General features: G+C 49.4%; 1 protein-coding gene and 1 long non-coding RNA gene across 3 annotated transcripts in view; one reads left to right on the top strand and one right to left on the bottom strand.

The window, feature by feature from the left end:
* LOC122379698 (ankyrin-3-like) overlaps nt 1-23,706 on the top strand; it is a 38,851-nt gene extending 15,145 nt beyond the window's left edge. For both annotated transcript variants that reach the window (XM_043362092.1, XM_043362091.1), the window contains 6 exons: nt 9,551-9,950; nt 13,551-13,665; nt 14,910-15,102; nt 16,268-16,371; nt 17,053-17,181; nt 19,082-23,706. In XM_043362092.1, the coding sequence (XP_043218027.1) occupies nt 9,562-9,950; nt 13,551-13,665; nt 14,910-15,102; nt 16,268-16,371; nt 17,053-17,181; nt 19,082-19,219 (1,068 nt within the window). In that variant the 5' untranslated portion in view covers nt 9,551-9,561 and the 3' untranslated portion in view covers nt 19,220-23,706. The remainder of the gene's footprint in view (nt 1-9,550; nt 9,951-13,550; nt 13,666-14,909; nt 15,103-16,267; nt 16,372-17,052; nt 17,182-19,081) is intronic.
* Nucleotides 3,733-6,794, bottom strand: LOC122379702. Its single transcript, XR_006256219.1, has 3 exons — nt 6,200-6,794; nt 4,349-4,437; nt 3,733-3,890 (listed from the first exon to the last, which is right to left on the bottom strand). It is a non-coding gene; the product is annotated as an uncharacterized LOC122379702 (long non-coding RNA).
* Nucleotides 23,707-27,383: the final 3,677 nt, after the last annotated feature.

Here is a 27,383-nt window from a genome sequence, read left to right as displayed (position 1 = left end):
ACAGTGATGTCTTCCAGTCGGTGCGATAAAACGTGATTGCTACCAATGTAATAGTAATTAAGAAAAATCATGTTTATCACATATTATGTATTGATCATAGTTCAATCACTCACAGTTCAATCACTCGCATCGATCTCGATGAGGTTGACTACGTTAAATCACAGACACATTAGTCACATACAGTAACAAACCACACAATCACCTTGGTCTATGTACAGGGTGGCGCACGTAAAACCCCCAATGTGAAACTTGAATAACTTCCATCATAGGTAGCCAAATTGAATGATACTAACCTGCGCCCCACTGGGGTCTTTTAATAACGCCGACCCCCCCCCCCCCCCCTCCTAACTCCGAAACTACTAAGCCGATTGTCAAAATTCAAACGGCGTCTGATAGCCCAGGAACAACTGTCGAGCGGAACCTACTCTTATTGACCTCGAGGTCACCGATGACGTCACAGGTCAGGTCAAAGTAAAATTTATCGACGTTTTGGCTTGTTAACTATTTGGGCTCTGGCCGCCGTCTCAAAAGTCGGATCTGGCTCATTTTTGGTTTACACACTCATGAATACATGCCTAAGATACCCTGAGGGTACCAAACTTGTTGAATTTTTCAGGTCACGGCAAGGTCATCCTAGGTCACGGAAATATTATATTTAATTGGTCACGTGACGCATGTTTTATGGTCCATTTAGGCCAGATTGCGAAATCAGTGTCGTCTGTGTCATATCAGGCCATTTTCAGCTGAAAAAGCTGAGGTCAGGTCATTTTCAGGTCAAAAAGGTCAAATTTTCAAGTTGAAATTTTCAACAGAAAAGGTATATATCAGATGCAGTTTGAGCTCAGAAACACGATGGTGCTATTTATTTTGGTGTACGATGTCAAAAACGTGCTAAAAATTGATTTGAAAATTTGATAATGACGGATATTTTTACTATAAAGCATATAACTTGGCTATTTTGTAGGATATCGGGCTAAAACGTCCTAGAGTAGGTCACTGGTATGTGTTTTATCACAAATGTATCGGTTTTTCCGAAAAAGCAAAAACTGTCTTAAAAATTACCAATCTAAAATTTTTGATAGTTCATATGTATAATTTTCAAAATTATCGAAATTTTAAAAATCAGAGATAGCAGTTTGATAGTCCAATGTGTTTTGAGTCATTCTATGCAAAGAAATCGGATCTATCTTAAAAACTGAGCTCTTGAAAGCGATTGCCGTAGTTCAATGTTTTGCATCAAAACCGGACGGACATGACGTCACTCTGACGTCATTTGCGGCCGACCTATGGTAGCTAGAAAGTTTTTATTCGGACACAAGGTGTCAAATCGATGCAGGCAAAGGTCCTGAAAGTTTCGTGTTGACACGTCCAGCGGTTTTGAAGATATTGCAGAAAAACGAGAGGGGGGCTATAAATAGCCCCCCCCCCTCCCAGTGGGGCGCGGGTTAACACAATGTAGTTAGATACACATTTGGGATTATATTCTTCCAAGCTTTATGCAAATACGTTCACGTTCAGCTCAGTGTTGCACCTCGACGTGCCTCCTACCGTTTTTCATCGCTTTATCGAGGCGCTCGCGGTACGCCAGCGCTGCTTTCTAGCGCATCTCGACGGTGATCTCTGCAAAGGCGGCTCGGAGCCGACCTTGGAATTCCGGAATGTTCGCCGGCCGCGTTACGTATACCTACGACTTCACAAACCACAACATGAAAAATTCACACGTGGTGAGGTTGGGCTTCGCCTAAAGTGCCCTGACCATCGCACTCGCCCGACCTCACCACGCGTGTGAATTTTTTCACGTGGGGGCTTGTGAAGTCGAAGGTATACGTAACGCGGCCGGCGAACCTTCCGGTGTTGAAAGGTCGGATCAGAGCCGCCTTTGCAAAGATCACCGTCGAAATGCGCAAGAAAGCAGCGTTTGCGTACCGCGAGCGCCTCGAGGAAGTGATGAAAACGATAGGGGTCACGTCGAGGTGAACAACTGAGCTGAACGTGAATGGATTTGTCTAAGACTTGGATGAATATCATTCCAATTGTGTATCTACGCTGTGTGAAAATAGTATCTAATTCGGTTAAGAATGATGGAAGTCATTAAAGCCTCAAATCGGGTGTTTTGCGTGCGCCACCCTGTACTTTGTACTCTTGGCCCTTGAACATGAAAAACTTTGAAACATGAAACGCACGCAGACTACGCAGTATACACTCTTCGTGTGTGGGTCAGTGATAAATCTGAGCTTCCGAGTTCCGGCATGACATTTAGGGTGGCGTACCGCAATTGCCAGTATACTCGCACGCGCATCTTGCACTCTACTCAGCCAGGGAGCACACTATTTTCTGCGATGCTTTACTTAGTGAAATATTGATGATAATTATAGTTCGTTTTTCTTAAGTTCGACCCTCACTGTAAACGTCTCTTTGAACACAGCACGAAAATTGCTGGCTGGATTACTGAGAAAACTGGTTGGCGCACATTGATTTCACAGGTGATCAACTGTATCAAAATTATTTATATCTGGCTCCTACTTCCCAGACTTGTAGCTCGTATTTGCCCATGTTTACAACCACACAAAGATGGACGACTTCTCAGGAATTATAACTTAACTAATTGATAAATCCTGCGGCGCTTAAAGGGACCCTCCCACCTTAACATTAGATTTGAGTTGAGATAGCCAAAATGGGGTCCCTGGCTCACAACTACCGGTTTCGGCACTCACAACATCGAGAAATGCCTGAAATCGGAAATATTGAATTTCAAAATTGCAGCATTTTGATTCAGAGGGGCTAATGCATAGGAATACCCCTCTGAATGTGTGACGTCAGCGCAGATATCTAACGATTTTTAAATGTTTGACTAAAACGTTTTGTAGCACGCGGTGGTATATGCTGCTTTGCGCGCAACAAGTGCCGCACTTTCAGCTGCCAAACTATTGCTTCCAAATAAAGTCGCTAGGAACCAGCCCCCGTTCACGAGCTCCAGAATCCCTTTACCGTGACGTCACCACGGCGGCAGAATCTCCCTTCACCCATAGGCATGCATGCAAATTTCATCATCTTTCGGGCGAGCTGGAGATAAAATCAAGGCTTATATGTCATCAAAAGATGTACCAATGTAACAATGAATTCGCCTCATTACGATAAATGGGACTGAAACTAAAAAAGTAGGACTATATCGAGCAAAAATTAGCAATTCAAATGACCCATTCATTTGAATATGAAGGATTTCCTCTGATTACGTTACCACGGCGCCTTTATTTCCCTAGTGAACCAACCTGAGTAGTAAAGGAATCTTGGCTAGGAACAGCGGAGATCCCAAAAAAGTAAACAAAAGTAAAAGTCGAATATCTTGAAAACCGGTGAATATTTTTCGGTGAAATTTAGTAGATATTCGTTTTCGCTCTTTCTGAACCGAGCGACATCACTTTCATGCCAATTCATAATTTTTTTTTGAAGGTGGGAAGGGAGGGTCCCCTTAACATAACGGTACATCATCAGTGTTCACAACCTATTTTGAAAATATTATTCATACCTCTAATTCAATGTGCGCTAACCAGTTTTCTAAGTAGTTCAGCTAGCAATTCTCGTGCTGTGTTCAAACAGATGTTTACAGTGAGGGTCGAACTTAAGAAAAACGAACTATAGGGCTTTCTTGTAGAGCACCTCGAATAGGTACATATATGCTTGCATGGTCCACGGAACGGAAGACAAAACATGGGGGCATGAGCTGCAAGGATTGTGGCAACTTCACCGACCTTTGACTTTGACAGCTTAAAGTGGCCCAGTGCTCCCTGAACGTTGAGGCGGGACGACTGAAGAAGTGAACACTCACGGAGCTCTGCTCGTTCTTGAGATCGCCCAGCGTCCGTAGGCGAGTAGCGCCACCAGTTCGTCACCTGTGAGGAGGGAAATAAAGTAGGTAACTAGCAGTGATAGATTTCCAGACAAAGCGGAGCCCGGAGGATAAAAATCTGTGTGGGGTTACTTACTACCGTTGAAGCCTCAGCCCCTTGGGACCCGTCAGGAGCGCGGCTCGCTGCCCTCCCGTGGTGCAGCTGAGATATAAATTGACTGCATGTATTCACCGGTTCAGGATGCAATACGTAGATTTACTTTTACTGTTGAGTAAAGATACATCAGACATGTGTATACGGATAGAATCAAAATGACAAATCAGGTAAAGTTTAATTATAATTACGCATCTTTAAGTCATGAATGAATATAGTGTGCTAATTTCGCCGGGATCAGAGAGAGGCCAAAATGCCAACGCTTGTAGCTGGTCTGTGAAGACTAAGAGGGACATATATAAAGTAACCAATGACCCCGCAACCACCGTTCCCCCCACGCTACTCACACACTTGCTGGATGTTCTTGACGACTCTTTCCTTTAACTCATTTGGCTCCTCACTAGTCCCCATAATCAGGGGTCAGGTCGTGCCACGACTGAAATGGAAGGAAAACAAATATTGTTAGACGTGCTAGACGCATGTTAGCATGTTGGACGTCTGATATAGTAGGTAATACCCCTATAGCCTTTTAGGCACAATGCAGTCAATGATGGAATAATAATAAATACCAGAAAAAAATGTTCCCGCTTGAATCGATAAGAAGTATGACTGTTAATGAAAATATTGAAAACCTTAAAACACCTTACCTAGTCAGGGACTTAGCCAAGGGGGGGGGGGGGTCACAGGGACCATGGTCCCCCTGATGGCCAAACATAAAATGAAATAAAGTAAAAAAAATCAGCTGCACCACACACCCCGAAAATAGTGGGCGAAATCCGAAGTTTTCCTTTTTTGGAGGGGGTATAGGTACGACACCAGGCCGCGACCTGTGGCCCAACCTGAGCAAAATCCTGACTACGTGCCTGTACCTAGTCTTGCATAATTTTTATTAACCCGCGCCCCGTAGGAGGGGGATGGGGGTGGGGGCGAAACGGCCCCTCCCTGTCTTTTTCCGTGAATATCTCCTAAACGACTGCAGATATCGTCATCAAACTTTCAGAACCCCTCCGAACATCAATTTTACACATTGTGATCATTTTTTCAAAGGCTACGATAGGTTGGCCACAAATGACGTCAGAATGACGTCATTTTCTGTCATTTTCGACAAAAAAAAAAACAAAAAAAATCGCGGGAAGAGCTGTCAGGCTATACAGCTTTGAAGATACAGAAAAATGTTTAATGCATAGAAGGTATAGAATTACCAGGGCTATCAATCTGTCATCTCAGATTTTCGTAACTTTTGGTTTTTGACCCCCAAAATCCAAAAAGTTATTTTTTGGATATAATAACAAAAAATCCCAAAAAATTTCCGGATTGAAAAAACGGAATTTGTATGATAGTCCCTACTATCTTCCATCCACACACCAAATTTGAGATCGATACCTCTTTTTTGGCCAAGTTGTAGAGAGAAAACTTCAAAATTGATGAGGTCATATTTTCAAACTCAATTTTTAGTAATTCTAGATCACGTAGCTCAATACAAAGACCACCATTAGACTCCCCGTGACGAGTTGCATCGAATCATTACTCATTTTATGCAAAATATCAACTTTGAAACTTGACCTAATTTGACCTGACCTTGACCTGACCTTTCCCAGAACATAACCTAAAATGGCCCCAAAGGTTGCCTAATCCACACAATCACATTTGTCATGTAAAATGGACCATGAAACATGTATCAAACGACACTTTCATATCGTGGCCCTCAGTGACCTGACCTCTATGACCTGACCTAGTATCAGTGACCTCTAATAGCAAAATGTGTTCGACAGACAATTATCCATCCATGATTTTTAATAACATGCCTTTTACTCTATTTTACAATACATTTCTTGGAATGCCTGTAAGTGGTAAAAATGCGACCTTTGACCTGACCTGTGACGTCATCGGTTGGACCGAGGTCAATGAAATTAAGTCACAAGGTACTTCCTTGGTGGGGCTTTCGAACACCGTTTGAATTTTGAAAATCGGCCGGTGACTTTCCGAGATCTTAGGGGGGGGGGGGGGCTACGGGTGGCAGGGTTCGCTGATAGCCCTACGGGGCGCGGGTTAATGATTGACAATTGTGATGCAGCTTCAAATCGGTCATGGTCTTCACGCAGACTGAATGGGATCTTGCATATGTGCGCATCATAACCAATGCGGCAACATCCTTCACCTTGCCTATACCTAGCCAAAAGATACATTTAAAGCCTTACCTTTGTTGTTCACTGCTTGCCGCAGTTTTGGTCGTCTAGCAGACACTGCATGCTTCGCCGCACCGGAGGCCTCGCTTCACGATATATGCAGTATGCACGGTGTATAGGGAACTGCCGCGCTTCATCCACGCCACCCCACGCTTCACAGTTCACCATGCAAATGGCGATTCAAAATGGCGGTTAAAATGGCCACGTGGAACACTGTTGTAAAATAACGCTCCAAGCTGTAAAAATATATCCTTGAAGAGTGAAATAACCATGTAGCATAAAACCACACCTAACAATCCATCGCTCATCAAGCCCACGGTGTAAATTTACTCCATTTAGGTTTTGCGGTAATCAGCTGAGCCACGCTAGTGTAAATTTATGCTACCAACTAGCCATTTATTATCCGCATGAGATTCAAACTACCCTTGGGTAATAATTTTACTACCAAAAGGCTGAGGTGTAAAAACATAAGAACATGAAATTACACCATAGTTGCAAGAAAAGCCTAAAGTACTGTATAAATTACACCTAAGTTGAGTAAAAATGCACCTAGTCATCTTTTTACTCTGAATTTTCGGTTAAAGGTGGTACAATTAGTCTAGAAAGTGGTGTAAAGTGGTTACAAATATCACCCAAAAATACCACCAAGGTGTACTTTTCTTTCAGTGTAGAGCTACAGCGCCGCGGAAAAGCGCATTCGATAGCCCTGTTACAGACCTTTCTGAATAATGCTCTCAGATTTGACCTCAGGTCAACGGTTTAGCCTCCAGAGGGCAAAAACTCCAAAAATAGCCGTTTTTACGAAAAGCATTTTTTCGGCAATAACTTTTGACTCAAAAGAGCCATGATATTACTTTTGCCATCATCATGTTCCTCTCGTTGAGACGCGTCGAATGAACTGTAATTTGACCTTGAAAGGTCAATTCGAAAATTTGACTTCAGGTCAAGGTCATGACCTGATCGGAAAAGGTCATGTTGCACATAAGTCGATCCGCAACGTCGAGCCGAACACATCTAAGGCGTTTTCAGCGCTCTAGCACGCCTCTATAAGAAGTTATTAGTGAAAAACTGTTAGCTGTTCGTGACCTGAGATGACCTCGGGGGCATAACGAGGGGTCACAGTTGCCATTTTCCGGTTCAGTGTGTCAGTTTTACCTACCTCTCGATTTTTGAGAGTGTCTAGAATAGGGTTCGTGCAAAACAGACGCTTTTCAATTTTCTCCCATTGACTTATAATGGAGAGGCCGCAAAATTGACCTGACCTTAGGTCACCGATATCAAAATTCCGAGATATACATTTTATAGATAATGTTGCTCTAATCAATCGCTGAAAGTTTCAACGCAATCGATCAATCGGTGTAGCTATGACGAGCATTCTTATTTTTTCTGAGGTGAGGTCACTTGGCGTGACCTGGTGACCTGACTTAAGGCGACCTAGGTCTGAAATTTTCACAACATGTGCGGAAATGATGCACGAACCGGTGTGCCAAATACGGCGGCTCTCCGCGATGCCGTTTTTTTGAGATATCTGCGAAAAAACGCAGGAGAGGGTGTTCAAACACCCCCCCCCGGCCCGGCGCGGGTTAACCCGCGCCCTGCTGGGGGGGGTGTTTGAACACCCCCCCTTGTGGTTTTTCGCGAATATCTCAAAAACGGCGGCGCGGAGCGCCGCCGTTTTTGGTACACCTTACCATACATCAATTCTACACATGTTGTGAAAATTTCAGACCAAGGTCATTGAAGGTCAGGTCACCAGGTCACTTGAAGTGACCTCACCTCATAAAAACTTTCAATGTCTGTCATAGCTACACCGAGTGACCGATCGCTTTGAAACTTTCAGCGATTGCTAAGAGCAATAGCATGTACAAAATGTATATCTCAGAATTTTGATATCGATGACCTAAGGTCAGGTCAATTTTGCGACCTCCCCATTATAAGTCAATGGGAGAAAATTGAAATGCGCCTCTTTTGGATGAAAGACATTATAAACACTCCCAAACACCGAATTACAAGTGGTTTAGACACACTGAACTTGAAAATGGTGTCCGTGACCCTTGTTTATGCCCTGAGGTCATCTTAGGTCACGAATGGTATCTAACAGTTTTTCGCAAATAACTTTTGATAGAGGCATGCTAGAGCGATGAAAACGCCTTAGATGTGTTCAGCTCGACGATACGGATCGACTGATATGCAACATGACCCTTTCCGGTCAGGTCATGACCTTGACCTGAGGTCAAATTTTCAAGTTGACCTTTCAAGGTCAAGTCATAGTTCATTCGATGCGTCTTGACGAGAGAAACACGATGCCGGTAAAAGTAAGCTCGTACAAGGCTTGGGTCAAAAGTTATTGCTGAAAAACTGTTTTCGAAAAAAAATCGGCTATTTTTGCAGTTTTTGACCCCTGCAGGCAAAACCGTTGACGTTAGGTCAAATCTGAGGGAATTACTCAGAAAGGGCGTTAATAGGGCTATCGAATACGCTTTTCCGCGGCGCTGTAGCTCTATTGGTTCCCGAGTTATGCGTTGGCTTCTTGGAAATTTTCGACATTCGACCTGGAAATCGGCGAAATTTTGCCTTCAATGACCTCTGGTGACCTGACCTTTGACCTGACGAAAAAATTGACCGAAGTGATTTCGTCATTATTTTTTACGCTCTTTCGAACGCCGCCTTCCGCGTATCGCTACGTGGCCCAGGAGCCGAGTTACAAGGGGGGGTGTTCAAACACCCCCCCCCCCCCAGCAGGGCGTGGAAATCCAGGACCCCCAGCAGGGCGCGGGTTAATGCATCAATATTCATATACCCTGCTTAAATCTTATTTATATGAAAGACGCGTGCTCTTCGTTAGGTGCGACATTAACCGATCGCCATTAGTAGTCCACCATTCATCTTGATAGTGGCAGGGATTGGGTGAATTTATGAAGAACGTCACCTGGTGGTCCCTCGCCCATTGTTTGGATACGGAATACCTATGCACCGTGTGCACTTTGCCGGCATACCATACAGCGCGGGGCCAATGCATATCATTTGTGAAGTAATGTCCCCTCGCGAACACAAGTGTGCTCACGTCATGAGACTCGCTGGTTTGCATGGCAGTTCAAGGCCCCCGAGTGACACCATTTTGTGCTGTGGAATAGGATTTGTCTTTCGTGAGCTGCTTTCACAATGCATTGAGGATGCATTGGAAATGATTGCTTGTTATCAATTTTTTGTCATCCATTTCAGGTCGGGCGGAGGAAATTTGAGAAATACACATGAAATAAAGCAAATGCATGGACATGAGAGAGGTGTCTGTATGCTGCTGGTCTGTGTTTTCTGCTGCCACCCCACCGTTCCGCTCTGACCCCCGTTCTGTTCGCCCCGCAGAAGCGCCCGCGATGAGAGCCCGCCAGGAGACGCCGTCGCCGCCGCAGCAGCAGCCGGCCATGGCGCCGGCGCCGCTGCCGGTCATCTCGTTCGACGTGCACGCCTTTCTGGGCGACGACCCGCCGGTGGACCAGCTGCTGCAGAGCCTGCTGGACTCACCGCGGGCCTCTGTGCCGGCCGCGCTGCCGCCGCCGGCGCCGGCCGCCGCCGCCGGCTGCTCGGCCGTCACTACCGTGGGTGCCCAGGGCCGGCCGTCGGCCGCTGAACGGGCGCTGCTGGCGCGCGTGCGCCGCGTCCTGGAGGACGTCAAGGTGCCGGCCGGCGTGCCGCCCACGGCCGCCCGCATGGTGCTCGTCCACTACATGGAGGCCCAACGGCGCAGCACCGTGGATGGAAACATGTGAGTGACGACTGCCCCGGGTATACGCCAGGCCGGGAGATACGGGCCCTCGCCGGGGAATTTTAGGGGATACTCATTTATTTTGGATTCCTTACAGATTGATGCGATACTATCATCATCTTAATTCTTATTATATTCGTACCTTTTATCGTTAGCCACCCTGGGAAAACTTTTAATTTTGACCGCAAGACCAAAGTACAAAGTATATAACTATTCACTCTATGGCTAAGCATTGACATAAGGTGACTTTAATTATCTGGCAAATATATGCGATTACCTTTGAATGCCCATGTACCACAATGCGACACGACCGCTGTGCTACAACTGCATGGCTTGCCTATGTGCCCGGTTTGCAACCTTCTGGCTGTCTCAGGAAGCGGAAACTGGTCGAGTCGGCAGCCAGGAGGAAACAGCCGCTGTTCAGGGATTCGCTGAACCACACTGGCCCTTCACTGTCCTCGATATGGCTCCGTACAGTGGAGCAGGGGCCGATCGAAATAGCCGACCACTGGCCGGCCGGTCGCGTGATCCTAGGGCCCGAAAGTAGGCAGAACTAGTCGGTTGAATCACTGTAAGGCTCTTTGACGGCACGAACCATCCGCGGACATAATAATTTTCTCATTTCGTCTGAGGCTCATCGTGCTCCAAATTACCTCGGTTCGTGAATCGAGGCATGGCTAAGCGATCTCGAAGTCTTAGAAACATTATCTCGGCTCTTATCTATCTGTTAGCAATATCCGCTACAAGCTAATTTACTCCGTAAGTTACTACTGAAACTAGACTGAAATCGTGTAATACGAGGACAAGATTGTCGTCATGCCCGGGTGGCATCGTTTGTATTTATTGTAAAAACGTGCCGCTTTTACCCAAACAGGACTGTGTGTTCCTGCTGTGGACTTCCTCCCTGCACGCGATCGTAGCCCCACAGGTCGTAGCACTCTATGAGAAACCGGCCGATAGTTGTGTGCGGCGCTCAGGGCCGCACCTGCGAGGAAATTCACGTGGCTTCGTTCGCTGCGCTGTCTTGCGCGATGTATAGCTAACGAAGCGAAAAGTCTACATGCACCGCTCCGGCTGTAATCTGGCGGAATGGCGGACTCGTCAAGTGAAATCCGTAGAGCTCAACTGCGTCCTCTAATGCCACAGACTAAAGAGCTCTGTAGAGTTTGGTGAGATGCGGCTGGCGCGTCTCGTAGGACCATTGGTGCTCCATTGCTTTCCGTTATGGACTATTTTCGGGGGTGGAACGTGGGCATTTTGGGGTCTTGCATGTGCATGTTGTATGCATGGAATCGCTGCATTCTTTGACTTACATGATTGTTAAAATGGAAGCTTTTTGTAATGAATCGGATCTAACTTTTAGTCTGGTCCGAACTTCTATGGGTTTTTGCACGAAACGACGCCAAGCATGCTTTGTTCCGCGCTGATTCCTGGCTTGAATTCATTGTAGCTCGGTATTAGCCGAATTCTTTAAGCATCTCGGGGCTCGTGCTTCACGAATCAACTTCTGCAGATTGATTCAATTCATTGGAAAGTTGCACACTCGTATCAGACTACTCTAGGCTTCTTACGATTAGGATGTTCTTCTCAGTCGGGCCGACCCACCATCTTTGGGTAGTGTTGGCCCGCCGAGGAAGGGGTGTCCTTTCAGGATCATCGTTGGCACGCGGCACTCAGTCCCTCCGGCGAGGACAGGCGGGCGCCGGTCGCCCGTTGCACGTAGTGACGCAAGCCCGACCTCCCGCTGTCACAATCGGGGACAGTTGGAGTGGCGGGACTGACCCGTGGATGCCGATACGATACGAGTTCGCCACTGATAGCTGTAGTCGCGCTCCACAGCGACTGAGAGCAGCGGTGGGAGTACTGACGGGCTATGGAAAGGCTACGGCCAATAATGCGTCTGGTAGTTGAAAGGTTGTGAATGAACTAAAGTAGCTACTTTTTTGTTAAGGTGAATATCCCGATGTGCTGATGCAAGTTTTCGTAAGCCTCGAGCTTCTGGGTTGTTTGTGGGATAATGATCAGATTGACCTTCTCTAGCGTCGTTCTGTGGGGCTCACGAAGCTCCTGGCGCTAAGCACCATTGACTTCTCAAGTATATCCAGGACGTTTTCTGCGAGATGCGTCGTCCCCTCCCACGCCGCCGGTGGTTGCAGCAGTACTAGAATATCACAGCCGTGGGCTGCCTGTATGCGTCAGCCTATCTGTGTTGTGCACACAAGGCCTCCTACTCACGCGCTGTTACTATGGATACAAACCGCGGCTGTGTCACGCACTTTGTCCGCGTAACCGAGCTCGAGTGTTTGGCTGATGTAAATGATCATGGACATCACCATGATCGTATGACACCACCCTCAGAATCTCAACCCTCCCTGCGCAATGGTTATCATTTCAACACAGCGGATTTTACATCATCCAGCCGGGCCCAGTTGGGGTTATTTCTGCGGCCGCTGATATGTCGACTTGCCATGACTCTTCACTGCTTTGTTGTGGTTCTGTAGGCTAGTGAATAATTCTGTTTAGTGTCTGAGTATGCCAACAGGCGAAACTGTGGCTGCAGACGGCTGGTCGCCCTGATGTTTCATGGGCGATCATAACCAGCGTAGTCGGGCAAACCCTTGCGTAACTTTGAAGCTGCCGGAAGACCTGTCGACATTCAGTCTCTATTACACAGACACAGAGACTCACAAGGTGCTCAGCCGGTCGAACGCCCATCGACATTCGACTCTGGCATCTGACCCCTATGAACCCTGCCGCCGCCAGGGAGCGATAATTGCAGTTCCGTGCGCCGAGCTGGCCAGCCGTGTGCCGAAGGTTATGTAGGTGCGCCTAGCGGCACTCTGGGTGCGCCTGGCGGCATTGGGGGCGCGTCTGGCGGTATTGGGGAGCGTCAGCGGGTGCGGGACGCGTCTGGAGGCTTGTTCCGTGGGTGTGTGTATAGCTCGTCTGTGGATGCTGGGCTTCCGTGGGTGCGGGTATGTGTACTGTGTACTGCCCAGCGCCGATCGCAGTAGAGGTGAAATTATGACACCCATGTCAGCGGTATTCCGCCAAACAGACGCTGACTTACAAAGGGGCGGAAGGACCGCCGCCGCAAGCCTTCCCCACAATCTGCCGTGCGGGGAAGATCGCGGGACGCTCCCGCTTTCGGCCTGTCACCGACCGGTTCCCTTGTTCTCGTTCAAGTGGGCCCTCTCTCCGTCCCGGCCCGGCGCCGCCCGGGCCGGCGGCTGCGATACGCCGCTTCTGGGGTTCCCGGGGCCAGATAGGGCCGTCTGAAGTCACTTCCTGTGACTGAGCTGCGCAGCCGCTCCGCTGGTATGACGCCGGTCGAGGAATCTGAATTTCCGGCACTTTGTGTCTGAAACAGAGTATGTCTCCAAACAGAGTAAATAAGGGACTAAAAACGACTTAGAGATAGCGAATGAAACATGAATGTCATAAGGTTAAGTTGTTTTGTGTACTGGCATTAGCAAAAAATCAGCGATCACTGATAAACCAGCGCTAATACCACTGATCAGATGGTGATCTGTGGTAGCTGATCATTGATCGCGCCCGTAGCCGCGGCGATCACTCACACGGTGATCTCCGCTCTTACAGACTGCTCCATAAGCTGGCCAAGAAGAACAATGCCGCCCAGTTGGCGCGCTACGCCGACCTGATGAAGAAACTCCAGCATAAGACACACGTCAATACCAAGAACCGACACGGAGAGGTGAGAGACCGTGACCCCAGTCTTCCTTTGCTCGCTGTCCCGCGAACAGATTACATGGCTTGTGTTTTTGTTGTCGTAATCCGATGGCTGATGCTGATTAGTGTCTCTTCACTCGCACCCATCAATTCGTCTATTTCTACAGTCTGCACGTTCTTTCTTCCTCATTTTCTTTGTCCCTCTGACCCTTATATCGCTGGCTAGTGAGCGGGACGAGACAATAGTCGGGAGCGTTCTGCAGTGAACGATACACGGGGAGGGGAGTAGCAAGAGGTTCTGATTTGGCCCTCCATAGACCTCTGGGGCTATCATAAAAGAGAGTAAGTTGATAGATTTCAAACTGAAAAACCTCGAAAGGCAAAAAGTCGATGTGTGGAAAAGTCAACGAACTTTTAGTTCACATTGCATGAAAAATTCAGGCAGACAGAACGCACATAAAGTTGGAAGGCAAAAATTCGAACCATTAATAAGGCAAAGAGCATTTGGCTGGAGCTACTTGTTTGCAAAGTAAATGTTTTGCTACCATTTCGGCGAAAGAATTGTTTTCGTTGTGCAGCGTACGTCGCTGGGTGAGACCAGTCCAGTCTCAGTGGCGTTGATTCACTGCCGTTATTGTCTTTGTAGTGACTTCTTTACTCACTGCTGTGGGTAAAAATCTTCTCGTCATGAATAGCGTGTCTTTGTAGTTGTGTACTCAATGGTGAAGATGGCTTAAACGATACGGCTTTGAACCATGAATGGAACAGGCTGTTGTTGAATTTGCGGAAGCCAGAGCGATTAGGTCCACTAACTGAAAGGGCCACATAATGGGAAGTTTTAAGGATTGCCATTTGATTTTTACAGCTTTGCCGAAGCTTTGCTCGTTGGCAGCTACCGTCATGCTATTGGCTTTACCTCCCTTTCCAGCTCGCCTGCTTCTGCCTAAATGCCAGGATTTTATGGTGCAATAATATTTATTAGAAGCCTGGAGGGACGAAAACCAATAAGCATTGCTGTCATAGCTTTTGATGCTTGACAATCAAGTCGAATTTTCTTGTCTGAAAGGGGAACCAGGAGCATGTGTACCAGAAGAGCTAGCTTTCTTGTTTTTGTTTATGACTGCTCCAATTATTTTTTCTTCCTCTGATCGTGCTCACTATTTTCACTACCCTTTTTGCACCCGTGGCTTCCCCGGCCCATGATTCCTGACCCCTGTTGAGGACCGTTCTGTTTATAGGCGTTGATTGACCCGCCCCTCTCTCTCCCAGACCCCTCTGCACGTGGTGACCGGCGCCGAGTGCGCGCGCATCCTGCTGGAGCGGGGCGCGCAGCTGGACGCCGTCGACAAGCTGGGCAACACGCCCATTCACCTGGCGGCCCGATATCAGCGCGTCGAGGTGCTCGCCGCCCTACTCGACTGGGGCCCAGACTACAGCCTGCTCGACAAGAAAAACCTGGAAGGTGGGTGCTGGGGGGTTAACTTCAGACTATGCGGACTAAACTAGACTACAGCATCCTCGACAAGAAACATCTGGAAGGTGGGTGCTGAGAGGTAAACTGCGGACTGTGCGGACTAAACTAGACTACAGCCTGCTCGGCAAGCAAAACCTGGAAGCTGGGTAACTAGTGCCACACTTAGCCGCTGTAACTCTGGATGGGCGGGACTTAGGAGGGTGACTCAGGAGGCAGGATATGACGCGTCCTTTACGTGTTCTATGGTGAAGGAGTTGTCAGAGAGGATGTTGTCGGTTTGGACGTCGGTGGAACCCGCCCCGGGTCTGCCCCGCAGGAGAATATTGCGCTGGAATTCTGGGAATGTAACGTGACGTATCGTACAGTGTAACGGCCGCTGTGACGGGACAGGGTTACGTCCTGTGTGACTCCACTGTGGCTGTACTGTCCGTTGCGTGACGGCGATGGTGATGTCCGTGAATAGTGACGGGCGGATGTGACGACTGGAAGTGGTGGAGGCTGGCTGGCGCTCGGGTGCTCCATTCTTGCAACGATGATACACTAAATTTGGTATCCTGCTCAGCAGAAATACTATTTTGATTATCTTTTTAAGCCTACACAATAGGCTGATCTATCGTAAATTGCATGTGGCTGCCTGATTCGCCCATCAGGCTCGGTTTCCCCTTCTCTTTTTATGCTGTCTAGCTGTATTTATCCGTACATCATCACTATCCTCGCTCTCATCCATCTAATGTACCACCCGTCTCAGAGAAATATTTCTCGCCCGTTCACGCCCTTCTCAATTACGGTGCAAGAACGTCATCGTGATGTCGACCTCCTGTCAATTTTGTCTGCTCTGTAGCGTGCCTTATGGTATTCCTGTTACCACTGACCATCTCTACTGCCCATCTGGTCTCGAGACACCCCTATTCCTCTGGTGATACTGCCCCTCCCTCAGGCGTCTGTGTTTCCCAGGATTTCGGCGCCTCAAGGAGTGCTGTCCCTCAAACACCCCTATCCATCTGGTGATATAACTGCCCTAACTCTTTGTCTCACAGGAGTAGGAGAGTGCTGCGCCTGCGGAGTGCTCTCCCTCAGCCACCCATCTATCCCTCAGCACTACCGCCCCTCATCAGTCACCCCTGCTCACCCCATATCCACCGTCTGTCTCCAGGCTACACGGCTCTTCACCTGGTGGTGATTCATCAGCCGGTCTCGGACCCGCACCGCCGCGCCCTCCAGCTGCTCATCGAGAACAGCGTCGATGTCAACGTGGCGGTAAGTGGCGACGGTGGGACGTGGGACGGTGGGAGGTGTGATAAGAGGGCGTGCAAAGGTGACATGGAAAGGGTTGGTGTTATGGCAGTTGGGCCTGTGCTTTTTATGCTCTGAAGTATGTATCGCTAGTGGATGTTTGCCGTTTCGTTTTGATTTCTCACGTTTTAAGTTTTAGCAAACAGTACCTACATAGTGAGATACACGTACAACGTTGAACTGTATTTCACACACAAAATTGCAATGCCAATCATGCCACCACATGATAATGTTTTCTTCTAACCTTGTAAAGAAATTCAGCTATGTCGTGGGGAATGTCGTGGATGGGGATATGCTCTTTATTGAGCGATCTTGCGCACTTACTGATGTTAACATTTCATAATGTTTGTTTTGAGTATGTCAACCACGTCAAAGATTAAGCAGTTACACTCTGATTCACGCCGCACCTAGTTACTGATATATTATCGACAACGATCACATGAGTTACCTCTCTGACTCCTTTACCTACTTGACTGCACATCATCTGTTCCTGCCTAAGGATACCTATCTCCTACCTACCTCTCGTTTCACGCACACGATTCACTCCCGCGTCCCTGCTCATTGAACGACACCTAGGGTCGCTCGGCGCTCCTAACTGCCTCCCTCTCCCCACACAAGGCTCACCTCTCTCCACTCTCTCCTCAGGACGACACTGGCGGCCGCTCGGCTCTGTTCCACGCTGTTCTCCGCGGAGATGAGCTCTCCGTCCGTGAGCTGGTGGAGAATAACGCCGCCGTCAACATGGCCGACTTCTCCGAGACCACGCCACTGCAGGTGACTGGGGCGGGAGAGGGTGGAACGGGTGGGGAGAGGAGCGGGATAAGACAGACTTACGACGGTGACCGATACAGAGACCGATACTGAGACTGAGATGGGAATTGAGGCTGTACCTGAGGTGAATGTGTCACAGTTTCGTGTTGAATGGGAGGTGGACAGCGATTTGATTTTAGCAGAAGAGTGACGTCAGTTTTTGAAAATGTTCGGTTAGGAAATTGGTGTTTGTTTTATTGGGTTAGGCCCCTTGGTCTGACAAGGCCATTTCAGAGCCGGAAGGATGGTAGGAATTAGGGGGAGACATTGGTCTGGGCAGGCACCCTAAAGAGTCGCCGGGGTTGAGCCCGTCCAGTTGGACAATGGACAGGCCGACCAGCCCTCCAAGTATCCAATGCACCCGGCTATGGGTGGGCTCCAAGAAAAGCAGCCCGCATGAGATCGAGCTGCCCAGCCAGCTCGGGTCAGGGGTTGAGGGGTGTAGGAGTCAGGAGATAGGGTTTGACTGTCTTGAGGCTGGAAACGACGGATGGATGGTTTTGGAAATGAGAGCGCTTAAATGGTAGTGCTCAGGGACAGACGGTGGTGCGAATATTATGGTGCTCGCTGAGGGATAGGCAATCCCTGCCTGCGACTGAGGCAGCTCGAGAAGATTAGTATGATGTGGGGGCGAAGGATAGGATGACTGGCATATTGATTGGGAACGAACGAGAACGGACACGTCAGACGTAGGCGGATTTTCCCAGAACTTGTACCGAGCGTTGGACCCGACATCTAGCGGCGGGCGGATAAAACACTGACGCGTGGTCCTGCCGGCGTTGGTTCAGTGGCTGATGGTTTTCTAGTGAGACCGTGTTAGCCATTATCCACAGGGCCGACAAACGTGATGAGTCATTATCGATGGGGTGTGCAGGGTGAGGTTTGGTATACATAGAATAAGGCTTGATGAACGCTTTGTTTGTTATTGTATCATTTCACCACGATAAAATATGAATGAATTCACTTTTATCTTTTCATGCATTTGAAACATTAAACCGTGTGCCCGTTACTTATGCTGGTTGGAGTGAAAGGCAAACCGACACACCGATTTCATCACCCGTTTCGTCGTTTTCAACCTCGGGATGCTGTAATCTTTCTCCTCCACTCCGCAACCCCATTCCGGGCTGGACAGGCACCTTTATCTCATGCGGGCTGCTCGCTTGGAGCGGCACCGCTGCTCGCGAGGGAGCACGCCCGTAGCCGGGTGCAGAGAGTGCTTGGGGGGCTGGTCGGCCTGTCCATTCGGACGGGCTCAGCCCCTGCAACTCACCAGGGTGCTCGCCCAGACCAATGTCTCCCCCTAATTCCTGTCATTCTTTCGGCTCTGAAATGGACGTCATGTCAGACCGAAAGGGCCTAACCCAATAAAACAAAACAAACAATATGTGAGGCTGTTCTGCTCCGTTCGCGTTCGCGAGGATAATCAGACATGGCAGATATTGCGTAGGTACCGGTGCCGGCCACAGAACTCGCGGTAGTGCGCAGATGACCCACGGTTGCCATGGAAACCCACCAAACAAGTCAATATCTGGCGTCGTGAGATGGTGTTCCAAAGTGATTGATCTTGACGAAACGTTGACTGGGCGTGCGCTGCGCATTGCGCAGTATGTTGTGGTGTGCTATTTGCGGTAGATGTATGCATGTCTGCGGTCTGATCTCGACCGCCATGATCGTAGCCTAGCAATGACTATTAGCAGTGACCTACAACGATCTGGCCATGAAATGATCATTGATCATGACTCCACATGACTGGCCTGACAATCGACTACATAGCTTGAAAAGACCTGACTTGGACCTGACCGTGACCTCTTCTAACTACCCTCCCTCCGACCACACTTTTAACCAGTGTTCATTCACTCCCCAGGCTGCCGAGGACGTCCTTCCCGCAAACAACAACCACATCTGCAGCATCCTACTGGAGCGTGGTGGCTTCAAGGTGCCGCCAGCCGACCGGGTGACCCAGACCGGTCGTCGCTCCGGCTCCCGCAGAGGGCGCTCCTAGAGCCCGACAGAGCGATACGCGCCGGGACGGGTGCACCCGGCGGCTGCACTGGAAGCTGGGGTGTGGAGAGAGAGTATGGGAGGGATGCTGGAGACAGGGCGTATACAGGGTGTCTCAAAAGTTCGTTTACACATTTCCCATGTCAATAAAGCATATAAGAACCGGCCAAAAATCTTAGGTTTTGGTGTTCGTGTGTACACTAGACAAATATGCATGCTTTGACAACTGATTCGGAAGGTTGGAAACCAAACCCTTTGCTGTATCTCCAAAAATATTTGCCCATACCGATTTTCGTCACTCCGTCAGCTGCCGGAGGCTGATAAAAGGTTACCAGCTTTCAAGCTCTTGTAGGGGAATCCCCCGTAGTTTCTGCGTCGGATTTAGGTTTGACGAGCTCCCCGGCAACATCCGCTTCTCCCTGAAAGCCGATAGCTTGCATCGACACCATCCGTGAGTATTTTGTAGGTCTTCTCTGGCGCTAACTCCTTCATGAATGACTGGCGCCGACCTCCCAAGCACCATTTTCCTTTTCAAAACAACCCCATTCCTGAACAAATGGGAAGTGCCAGGGGCAAATTTTTCGCAGCATATCGTAGCAGAATGTGTCGGCCATCTGCTTCTTAGACACATTTTGCAAAATTTGCGAATCCCGAACGCTCGTCATTCCCAATGCCAAGACCTTCGCTGGGTTCCGGAGTGTTTTCCTCAGGAGAGGTTCTGCTTTGTAAACGGCCAAAACCTGTCCATCGTGCGGTTTTGTCCAGATTTTGTGTGTAAAAGAAAGCTATTTGCTCCAGAGCTGCCTCTTGAAACTTCATTAGATAAAACTTTACATTAATTGACACTTTTGGAGGGTCACTTGTCCTCGGCATTGACGATTTTCGCATTATTTTCCCTCAAAATTTAGCGTTATAGATATCATAAACAATTTTTAATGATATTTTGTCTTTATTTTATGATGACCTGCAATTTTTGAAACTGGGTAACCTCTGTCTGTGAGCTTCTAGTCAGTTTTCAATAGTTAGGACTGCATTTTCAGCTGCTTTCCCGAGCACGAGTCTGCTGCGGTACAAGGGTCGTTCAAAGCGCTGTTAGTCTCGCATGGTTTTGTTATTCAAAAATTTTAGCCACCGTTTTTATTAGATGACCATCATGTTGTACTCATCCTCGCCGACACTTTGCCATGTGTCATTTCCGACCTAACCATTCCCATTACTCGTGAAGCAGAGAGTTTCTCAGCCGACCCGAGTATGCGACCTCCATTTTCATGCCTGATCCATGGTCAGAGGTGAACCCTTTTTGTGAGCTCATGAAGGGTCGAATGCGCTTGAAAACAATGAAGCTGCTTGAGGAAGGTTGTTACCAATGCCCATGCAAAATTTCGACTGTTAATTTCATGTTGATTCAGAATTATTGACAAAAAAGCATGGCTGGTACCTGTAAGCGAACTTTTGAGACACCCTGTATTTGTGTGTGGAGAGAGTGAGAGAGGCTCGGTCTATCCGCCTGGCCTGAGGCTGAGTCGACGCCACGGTGTGTATCGGTTAGTGTTGGGATGGAAAGCTCTTTGGAAGGCATCGGTAGCCGCCTGTTTGTAACTGACAAGCACTACATTCGGTTATCACCAAGTCGGTGCCGATGGCCCTCGCTGTAGCGCCAGGACGGCGGTGGGAATCCGACTCGTGTGCGCTGTGTCTCTGTGTTTCGTGTGCGGCCATACCAGCGCAGAGACGGCAACAAGGTCCGACTCCCCTTATGTCTTGAGTATGCGACAGAGTAGACAGTGGTTAGTGTCGAGTCCCAGCTGCCCGCTCCGATCGAGGGGAGTGTAGGGGTCAGCTGCCTACAGGCACTGCATTGTGTGCGTTTCAGAACGGACATAAATGCACCGATGTGAGCGGGAGAACAGTAGGCCTGTGACGACTGTGAGTGTATGATGTGACTTCATTGCTGCCTGAGCGCGCACCCAACACTGGTCCAAAGTGAATGACTTAATTAATGAAAACGGTGAGGCTTATTCGATATGTTGAACTTTGAACCTATTTTTGGCTTATGTTTCGTTCTAATCATAGTCATTTGTTGTTAAAGCGATTTTGTGCACCGTTCATCATTATGGTTTTACTGCACCTTTCGTGGCGGTCTTACTACCGTCTTGAACAGGTTGCCAAGTAGGTTCTAGAACACTGCTGAACTATTTTATTGTGTACTTTGAAATTTCGCTCCATTAGCGTTCCCTGCATATGAGACAGGGTCACGTGTGCCCTGACTGCTTTTTGCCATGCTATGCGCAATAACTTAATCAGCTTTTATTCTTACTACATCGCTACCAGCTTCAGCGCTGCAGTTATGTATCCACTTCATGTATGTCTGTCTCTCCCGCGACTGTTTGGATGTTCGCTGTTTTACGTGTGCGAGCTGCTTCCGTTGATGTAACAGAAATGCTGGCGATCGATGAGGCTTGTAAGATGGACGTTCAAACGGTATTTTTATAGCTATATTGGCTCGAACGTAGTGAGGCAGGCGAGGGACAGCGTCTCGAGGCCAGCGACGAGGTTTGTTGTTGCGCCGGATGGGACGAAGGGTAACTTGTGGTGCTATGATACGGAGACAGCTCCGTAAGGCGGACAGGCCGTTTACGACGCACCTGTGTCGTCCGTGACGCGTCTCTGTTGCTATCTTACCGTGACGTTCGGCTGGCTGGATGAGTGGTGCGAGTACAAATGCCAGGCTCTGTAGTCTGTAAGCAGAATGAGCGCACGTCCACGCCTCAGCGGTTGGTATGTAGGCGTAGGTAGACCATACTGTACCCCCGCGGATAGCTTAGGGAGGTAAAAAGACCACAATCGCTGGCGAGAAGTCTGCTGAGCGTGTCCAAGGATCGGCGTTAGGCGAAAGCTGTTCGTATGTGTACTGCATGGAATCAACTCTACAGGGTGGAAAGTAATTACGCGAACATACTTTTTCGTCTTATAGCAATGGAAAAAGCGGCGGTGACATGAAAATTTCACCTTTTCATATATTCCTATTTATGTGCGATACACTGACAAAGGCGTTCAGGCATAATTGACATGAGCATGTCAAGCACTGTTGGCCAACGCTTAGTCCACGCCTCCTGGAGCTGTCTGGTGAGGCAATCGATGTTGGTGGCTACTAGCAGCTCTTAGACGCTCTCCTGAAGAGTCGCCTGGATATTTTTGATCAAATTGAGGTCTGGGCTATTCCCAGATTGACCATTATATGCCCAGAAGAAGAACGGGTTCTCAAAGCACCAGTCTTGCGTCTTTTTGGCCGTGAGAGGAAGGACTTTATCAATCATGAAGAAGAGTTTCTTTGCGTCGGGCACAAAAGTGCGCTCAATCATTTTGCCCCTTTTGGTGCATTGATGGATTAGATAAAGAGACTCGTCTGGAAGGATGTTCCACTAGTTGTATACTTTGTTTTTGGTGGCCTTGTTGGTCACTGCATGCAATTCTGACACCATCCGGGCGCTCATAACACGCTGTGTGTTCCTTTGCCGGATGTTTGAAGGTTGGGACGGGCGGGACGTCGGACGCATCAGCAGCCCCCAACGCGTTGTTCTGCAGGTTTGACGGATGAAATAGCTTCGAAGATGTCTCACCCAACCACAAAGCCAGCTGCCTGTCCTCCTCTGTTCAGGTTTGGCGGTCTTTAGAAAACTTAAATTGACAATCCTGCTGTTAATTCATGAATTTTGGCCATCTCGATTGTTTGTACGGCTTAATTTTCGAATTTTCACGGATTTATGTATGAATCGTGATATCTTAGATCGGGTACCCGGCCAAAGTAAACCATTTCGCCTGTTTTCGGGTCGACTGTTGTCGTTTGGTCGCGGAAATGGTGACCACCCATTCGGCGCCTGAATTCGCCGAGGTTTTACTGCCGCCAACGGCTTTACTTTTTAAGTCCTCTTAAGTTTTATTATGCTTCAACCAAAGGTGTAATTGAGTAATGCTGGTGCCGAGACCGTTCCGAGTCCCTTCCGCACCAATCCAGCCAAAATAATCACAAACGCTTTCCCTGGCAACTTTAAATTGAGCTCTTTGCCCATTTTGGTCTTGAGCAGCGTATGGCGTCAGCACCACTCGAAGCCGAGAGGTGTTGTAGACCTTCCAAGTCATTTTTTCAAAGTAAGGTCACTTTTGTTAGATGAGGCGACAAGAAACACGACCAGTCATGTTCCATAACAGCCCGCGCTCATACAAAATCTCCACTGACGGGCGAAATTGTAAGAAAATACATGTTCGCGTAATTACTTTCCACCCTGTATGTGCCGGTGAGCAAACGCCATGCTTGAAGAAAAAGCTGGCTGTAATCGACCTGGATGGATTACCATCGAGTTGTTGAAGGTCGTTCGTCATGGGAAGCACCTCAGTGTTCAATTTTTGGCTATCGAAAAGTGTAATGAGCTTTGCTGAATAACCTAAAGCTTCTACTTATGCTGTATCAAATAAAGGTATGTACGCCGTTACCGGTTTGTTTGTGTTTGAGGTTTCATGCGACTCTGTGATCGCTTCATCCACACACCCGATGTTTGTGAAGGTGAATGAAACTACATATTGTACTACCTACCGTGGACAAACAACACATTTTTGCCGATAAGTTTTATCGTGAACTCACTCGGTGCCTGGTTTACGTGAACACTGGTTTACATCAGTCACGCCACCTGGATCGATGACGTCACGATCGGAATCGCTCCCCGCGTGCCGCCCTTACTGCCTTTTGATGCGCCATGCACGGGCTCATTCTGGGTAGGTCAGGAGGAAAAGAGCCGTCCGATTTCCGGCGATCAATAAGTCGGAGAAGGAAAAAAGTTTGCTCGCGATCGATTGATTCAGCTGTCTGGTGGACGGGGAGGTGACACCCGCTGAGGTTGGATCCTGGTAGACTGTCGGCTGGCTCTTAGGCCGTTCAGAACTCGGTGAAGGGCGGATTCACATCATTTCGGACTGGGAGATGTGGAGGAAATGGCTCTGACCATAGATACCGTGAGGTTATGGGGAGATCCAAAACGGTTTCACGGATGTGTAAAGCCATAGTCACAGCATCCCGAACATATCCGATGTTCGGGATGCCGTTGTTACGATTTTTATTGGCTATTAGGAACCAGGGTGGACAAGTTTTAGACCGAACGCCCTCTCAGCTCTCCATTCTCAGCAGAAATGGCGAAATATTTGACGTCACCTGACAGACGGGTGACGTCACATGGCAGACTGCTAACGTCACTGGTCAATATCAGAGGCGCCGTTTCGCCACTTGGCTGTTATTATGAGTGGTAGGGTTTGTGATTTGAAGGAAAAGTACTGTTTTGAAGTCTTACTGCGTAGTCAGTGATCGTCAGCTTTTGACGGAGCCGTGGAACGCATCGCGAAAGATGCCTATTGCCAATTATACAGATGCATGTCAGGACCTCACAAAAGCATGGCACCCTTTTGGGTTGTCGATCGGTGGTTGTTTTGACCACGGACTTGAGCAAGCAGCCCCTCTGCGCTGGTCGTGAGAGCCATTCGCGAGCCGAAGGCACGCTCCGCTCGTCAGCATGGGATTTTCCAGTGTGTGAGCGCTGCTGAGACGGATGGACATCCTCACGCACCCCGAAATGACCTCGAGTCGACGGAGAAGGTCAGATCACACTGCATAGCGCATTGTCGCATACACAGTCCTGTACGGTGGAAGGCGAGTTTGTCTTTAGAGGTCACCCCCCCCCCTCACCCCTTCCCAGAAGGTGCGGCCATCGGGAGTTCCCGAGACGCCGTGTGGGCGCCTCTGCGACAGTGGCGCCGCCGGTGGCGGACGGCCGAACCAGCGCCGCGGCAGAGGTTCGCTGGCCCCAGCTGAGGGCGGCACGGCTGGGGAAGAGCTGCGACAGCGCGACTGCGGGAGGGCGGACGGAGAGCTGCGAGCTCAGGTAGGTCCTCTGAGGTCTGCCGTGACCCGGGAACGCTGACCTGACTTGCTGTGACAGCGGCGAGGATACTGTGGTGTGCTTGGTGAGACCGCGTGGGCGGGCTCCACGGATCCGCCACCGGAGTTGTTTTCCATCAGCTGGCGTTTATTTGATGTCTGTAGCGGTGTTTCATACCGGGAGACGGCACACTGGGATGTCTGTCCGAGGCAGTCGTTTAGGGCTGTCTGACGTCAGTCCGACCCCCCCCCCCCCCCTCCAATCGATTGCTGAATCGCGCGTCAGATCTGACGCGGCCCGTCCCGGATGCGGCTGACTTCTGAGCCGTTCAGCGCTGGTCAGCCGTCACGGTCTGTCTCGCCCGGCCCTCTGCCGCGCCCGGCGGAATTCCTCCCTCGCTCTCCCTCCGGCGGTGCTCGCGTCCTGTTAGTACCGAGTACGGACCGTGCCGGCGCAGCTCCCCACCTCATTGTGTCCTCGGTGTCGCCTTTCCGCAGGACCGGCGCCCGTGCGCGTCAGGCTCGGAGCTGGGTCCGCGCGACCCCCGCCCCGCCCCGCCCCGCCCCGCTCAGCCGACACAACAGCGCAGTATGTGGTGACGTCACATGACCTTGGCCATGAAAACGGACTCCGGTCGGACGGCCGCCTGCCGGTCTGCCGGCTGGCTGGTTGGCTGACGGTGGACGGCGGAGACTGCCCGTGGGCGCCCTGGCGGCTCTATCGACCCCTGTGGCCCCGCCCTGTCCCCATACCCCCTGTACTCCTGGACACCCTGCCCCCGGGAAAAGGTCTCAGGTCAGAGTTGATTGTGGACTGACGCTGCCTCAGAGCAGTCGACACGGAAGGCGGTGCGCCGTCTCAAATAATGTTCACGGAATAAGAAAAAAGGCAAATTTGCGAGAGCGATGTCGACCTTGTTTTTGATCTTCGGACGGCACTATAGGATGGGAATCGACATCGCATTCTAATGCCAAATTTTCAGCTGTAACGTCAGGGGCTCCGCTATAAAATGATTATTTTATCCTTAGGCTCCCATGAAAAGTTTTATGTACATACCTAATATGCTTCAAATGATTACGATGTATTTGGCGTTTTTAATCCACCATCATGTTCAGAACTCTCGTCTTGTATCTTATCTGCCTGTCTTTTTACCTGGTTGCGGCAACTGCGTCAAGTAAAAACTCTGATATTTAGCCGCTATCTTGAAAAGGTATACCAACATCACGGTAAAAACTTTGTCGTCTGACCTCCTGGGTCTCCGGGTGGCCAAGGTCGCGCCGACTGCCCTCCGATGGCCCGTGTATGGCGCTCAATAAGCCGAGCTGTCGTGCCGAGCCGCACCCATTGTTACCGTTAACTGTTAAATACCTCGTCGACGTCGACACAGGCACAGCAATGACCTTTATGAAGCGCACGATTGCACAGCACAGGGCCTGCGCCGCCACTCTCGTCACTGTTTTATTCAATGCGTTGAAACATAAGTTGGTGCTCTACATAAAATGCAAATAGGTAGGTAGATACGCAAAAAGAGCCGGCACATCTACTAGTACGTGGCTTATGACCATATTAGTATCAAGTGTCGACCGCAATGGCACCGTTTCCCAGAAGGTGCTGATCCTGACATGTTTAGTTACATAACCCCTTAGCGTTAGCCGTCAGCACTCGACAGTCGACATAGTCACCCCATCGTTCCAAGGACGAGACAATGAAGCGCATTACGCCACGCATGTGTCTACTGCGCGTGACTGATCCCATGCGCCGTGGCCGACGCAGCTACGGCAGTGGGGTAAAGGGGGTGCCGCGTGTCACGTATGACACCTCATGACACCGTCTGACACGTGTGTCACCTACATACATGTCTAGATACATGTCTGTTGTCTGTACATGTCTACATACATATATGCATCGGCGACGAGCCCATGTTAGGTAGACGGGACTCTCCCTCCTCAGCCAGGATTACCGTGTTTCGCACAGCGCCCGGCCCCGGCTGTGTGGAATTCGTTCCCGGTCAGAGAGTTTCACGGAGTCGGTAGGTGGCCGACCGCCATATGGTACTGGTTGCCGCGGCTTCCAGGTAGCTCTGACGGTGCCAGATGGTCAATATCGAGCCCCGCCGCGCCGCCGCGACCGCCCCCCCCCCGCTGCTGCGGGGAGGGGCCAGGGGGTGACCTCTGTCACCTCTGTGACCCCGCCCACTCCCCCCCCGAGTCTCTGACTGGTAGATCCGGGATTGGATGATGA

This window comes from Amphibalanus amphitrite, unplaced genomic scaffold (assembly GCF_019059575.1).
Source record: "Amphibalanus amphitrite isolate SeventyFive unplaced genomic scaffold, NRLGWU_Aamphi_draft 000083F_arrow, whole genome shotgun sequence".
NCBI lineage: Eukaryota > Metazoa > Arthropoda > Thecostraca > Balanomorpha > Balanidae > Amphibalanus > Amphibalanus amphitrite.
This window is presented reverse-complemented; position numbering and strand designations above follow the sequence as displayed.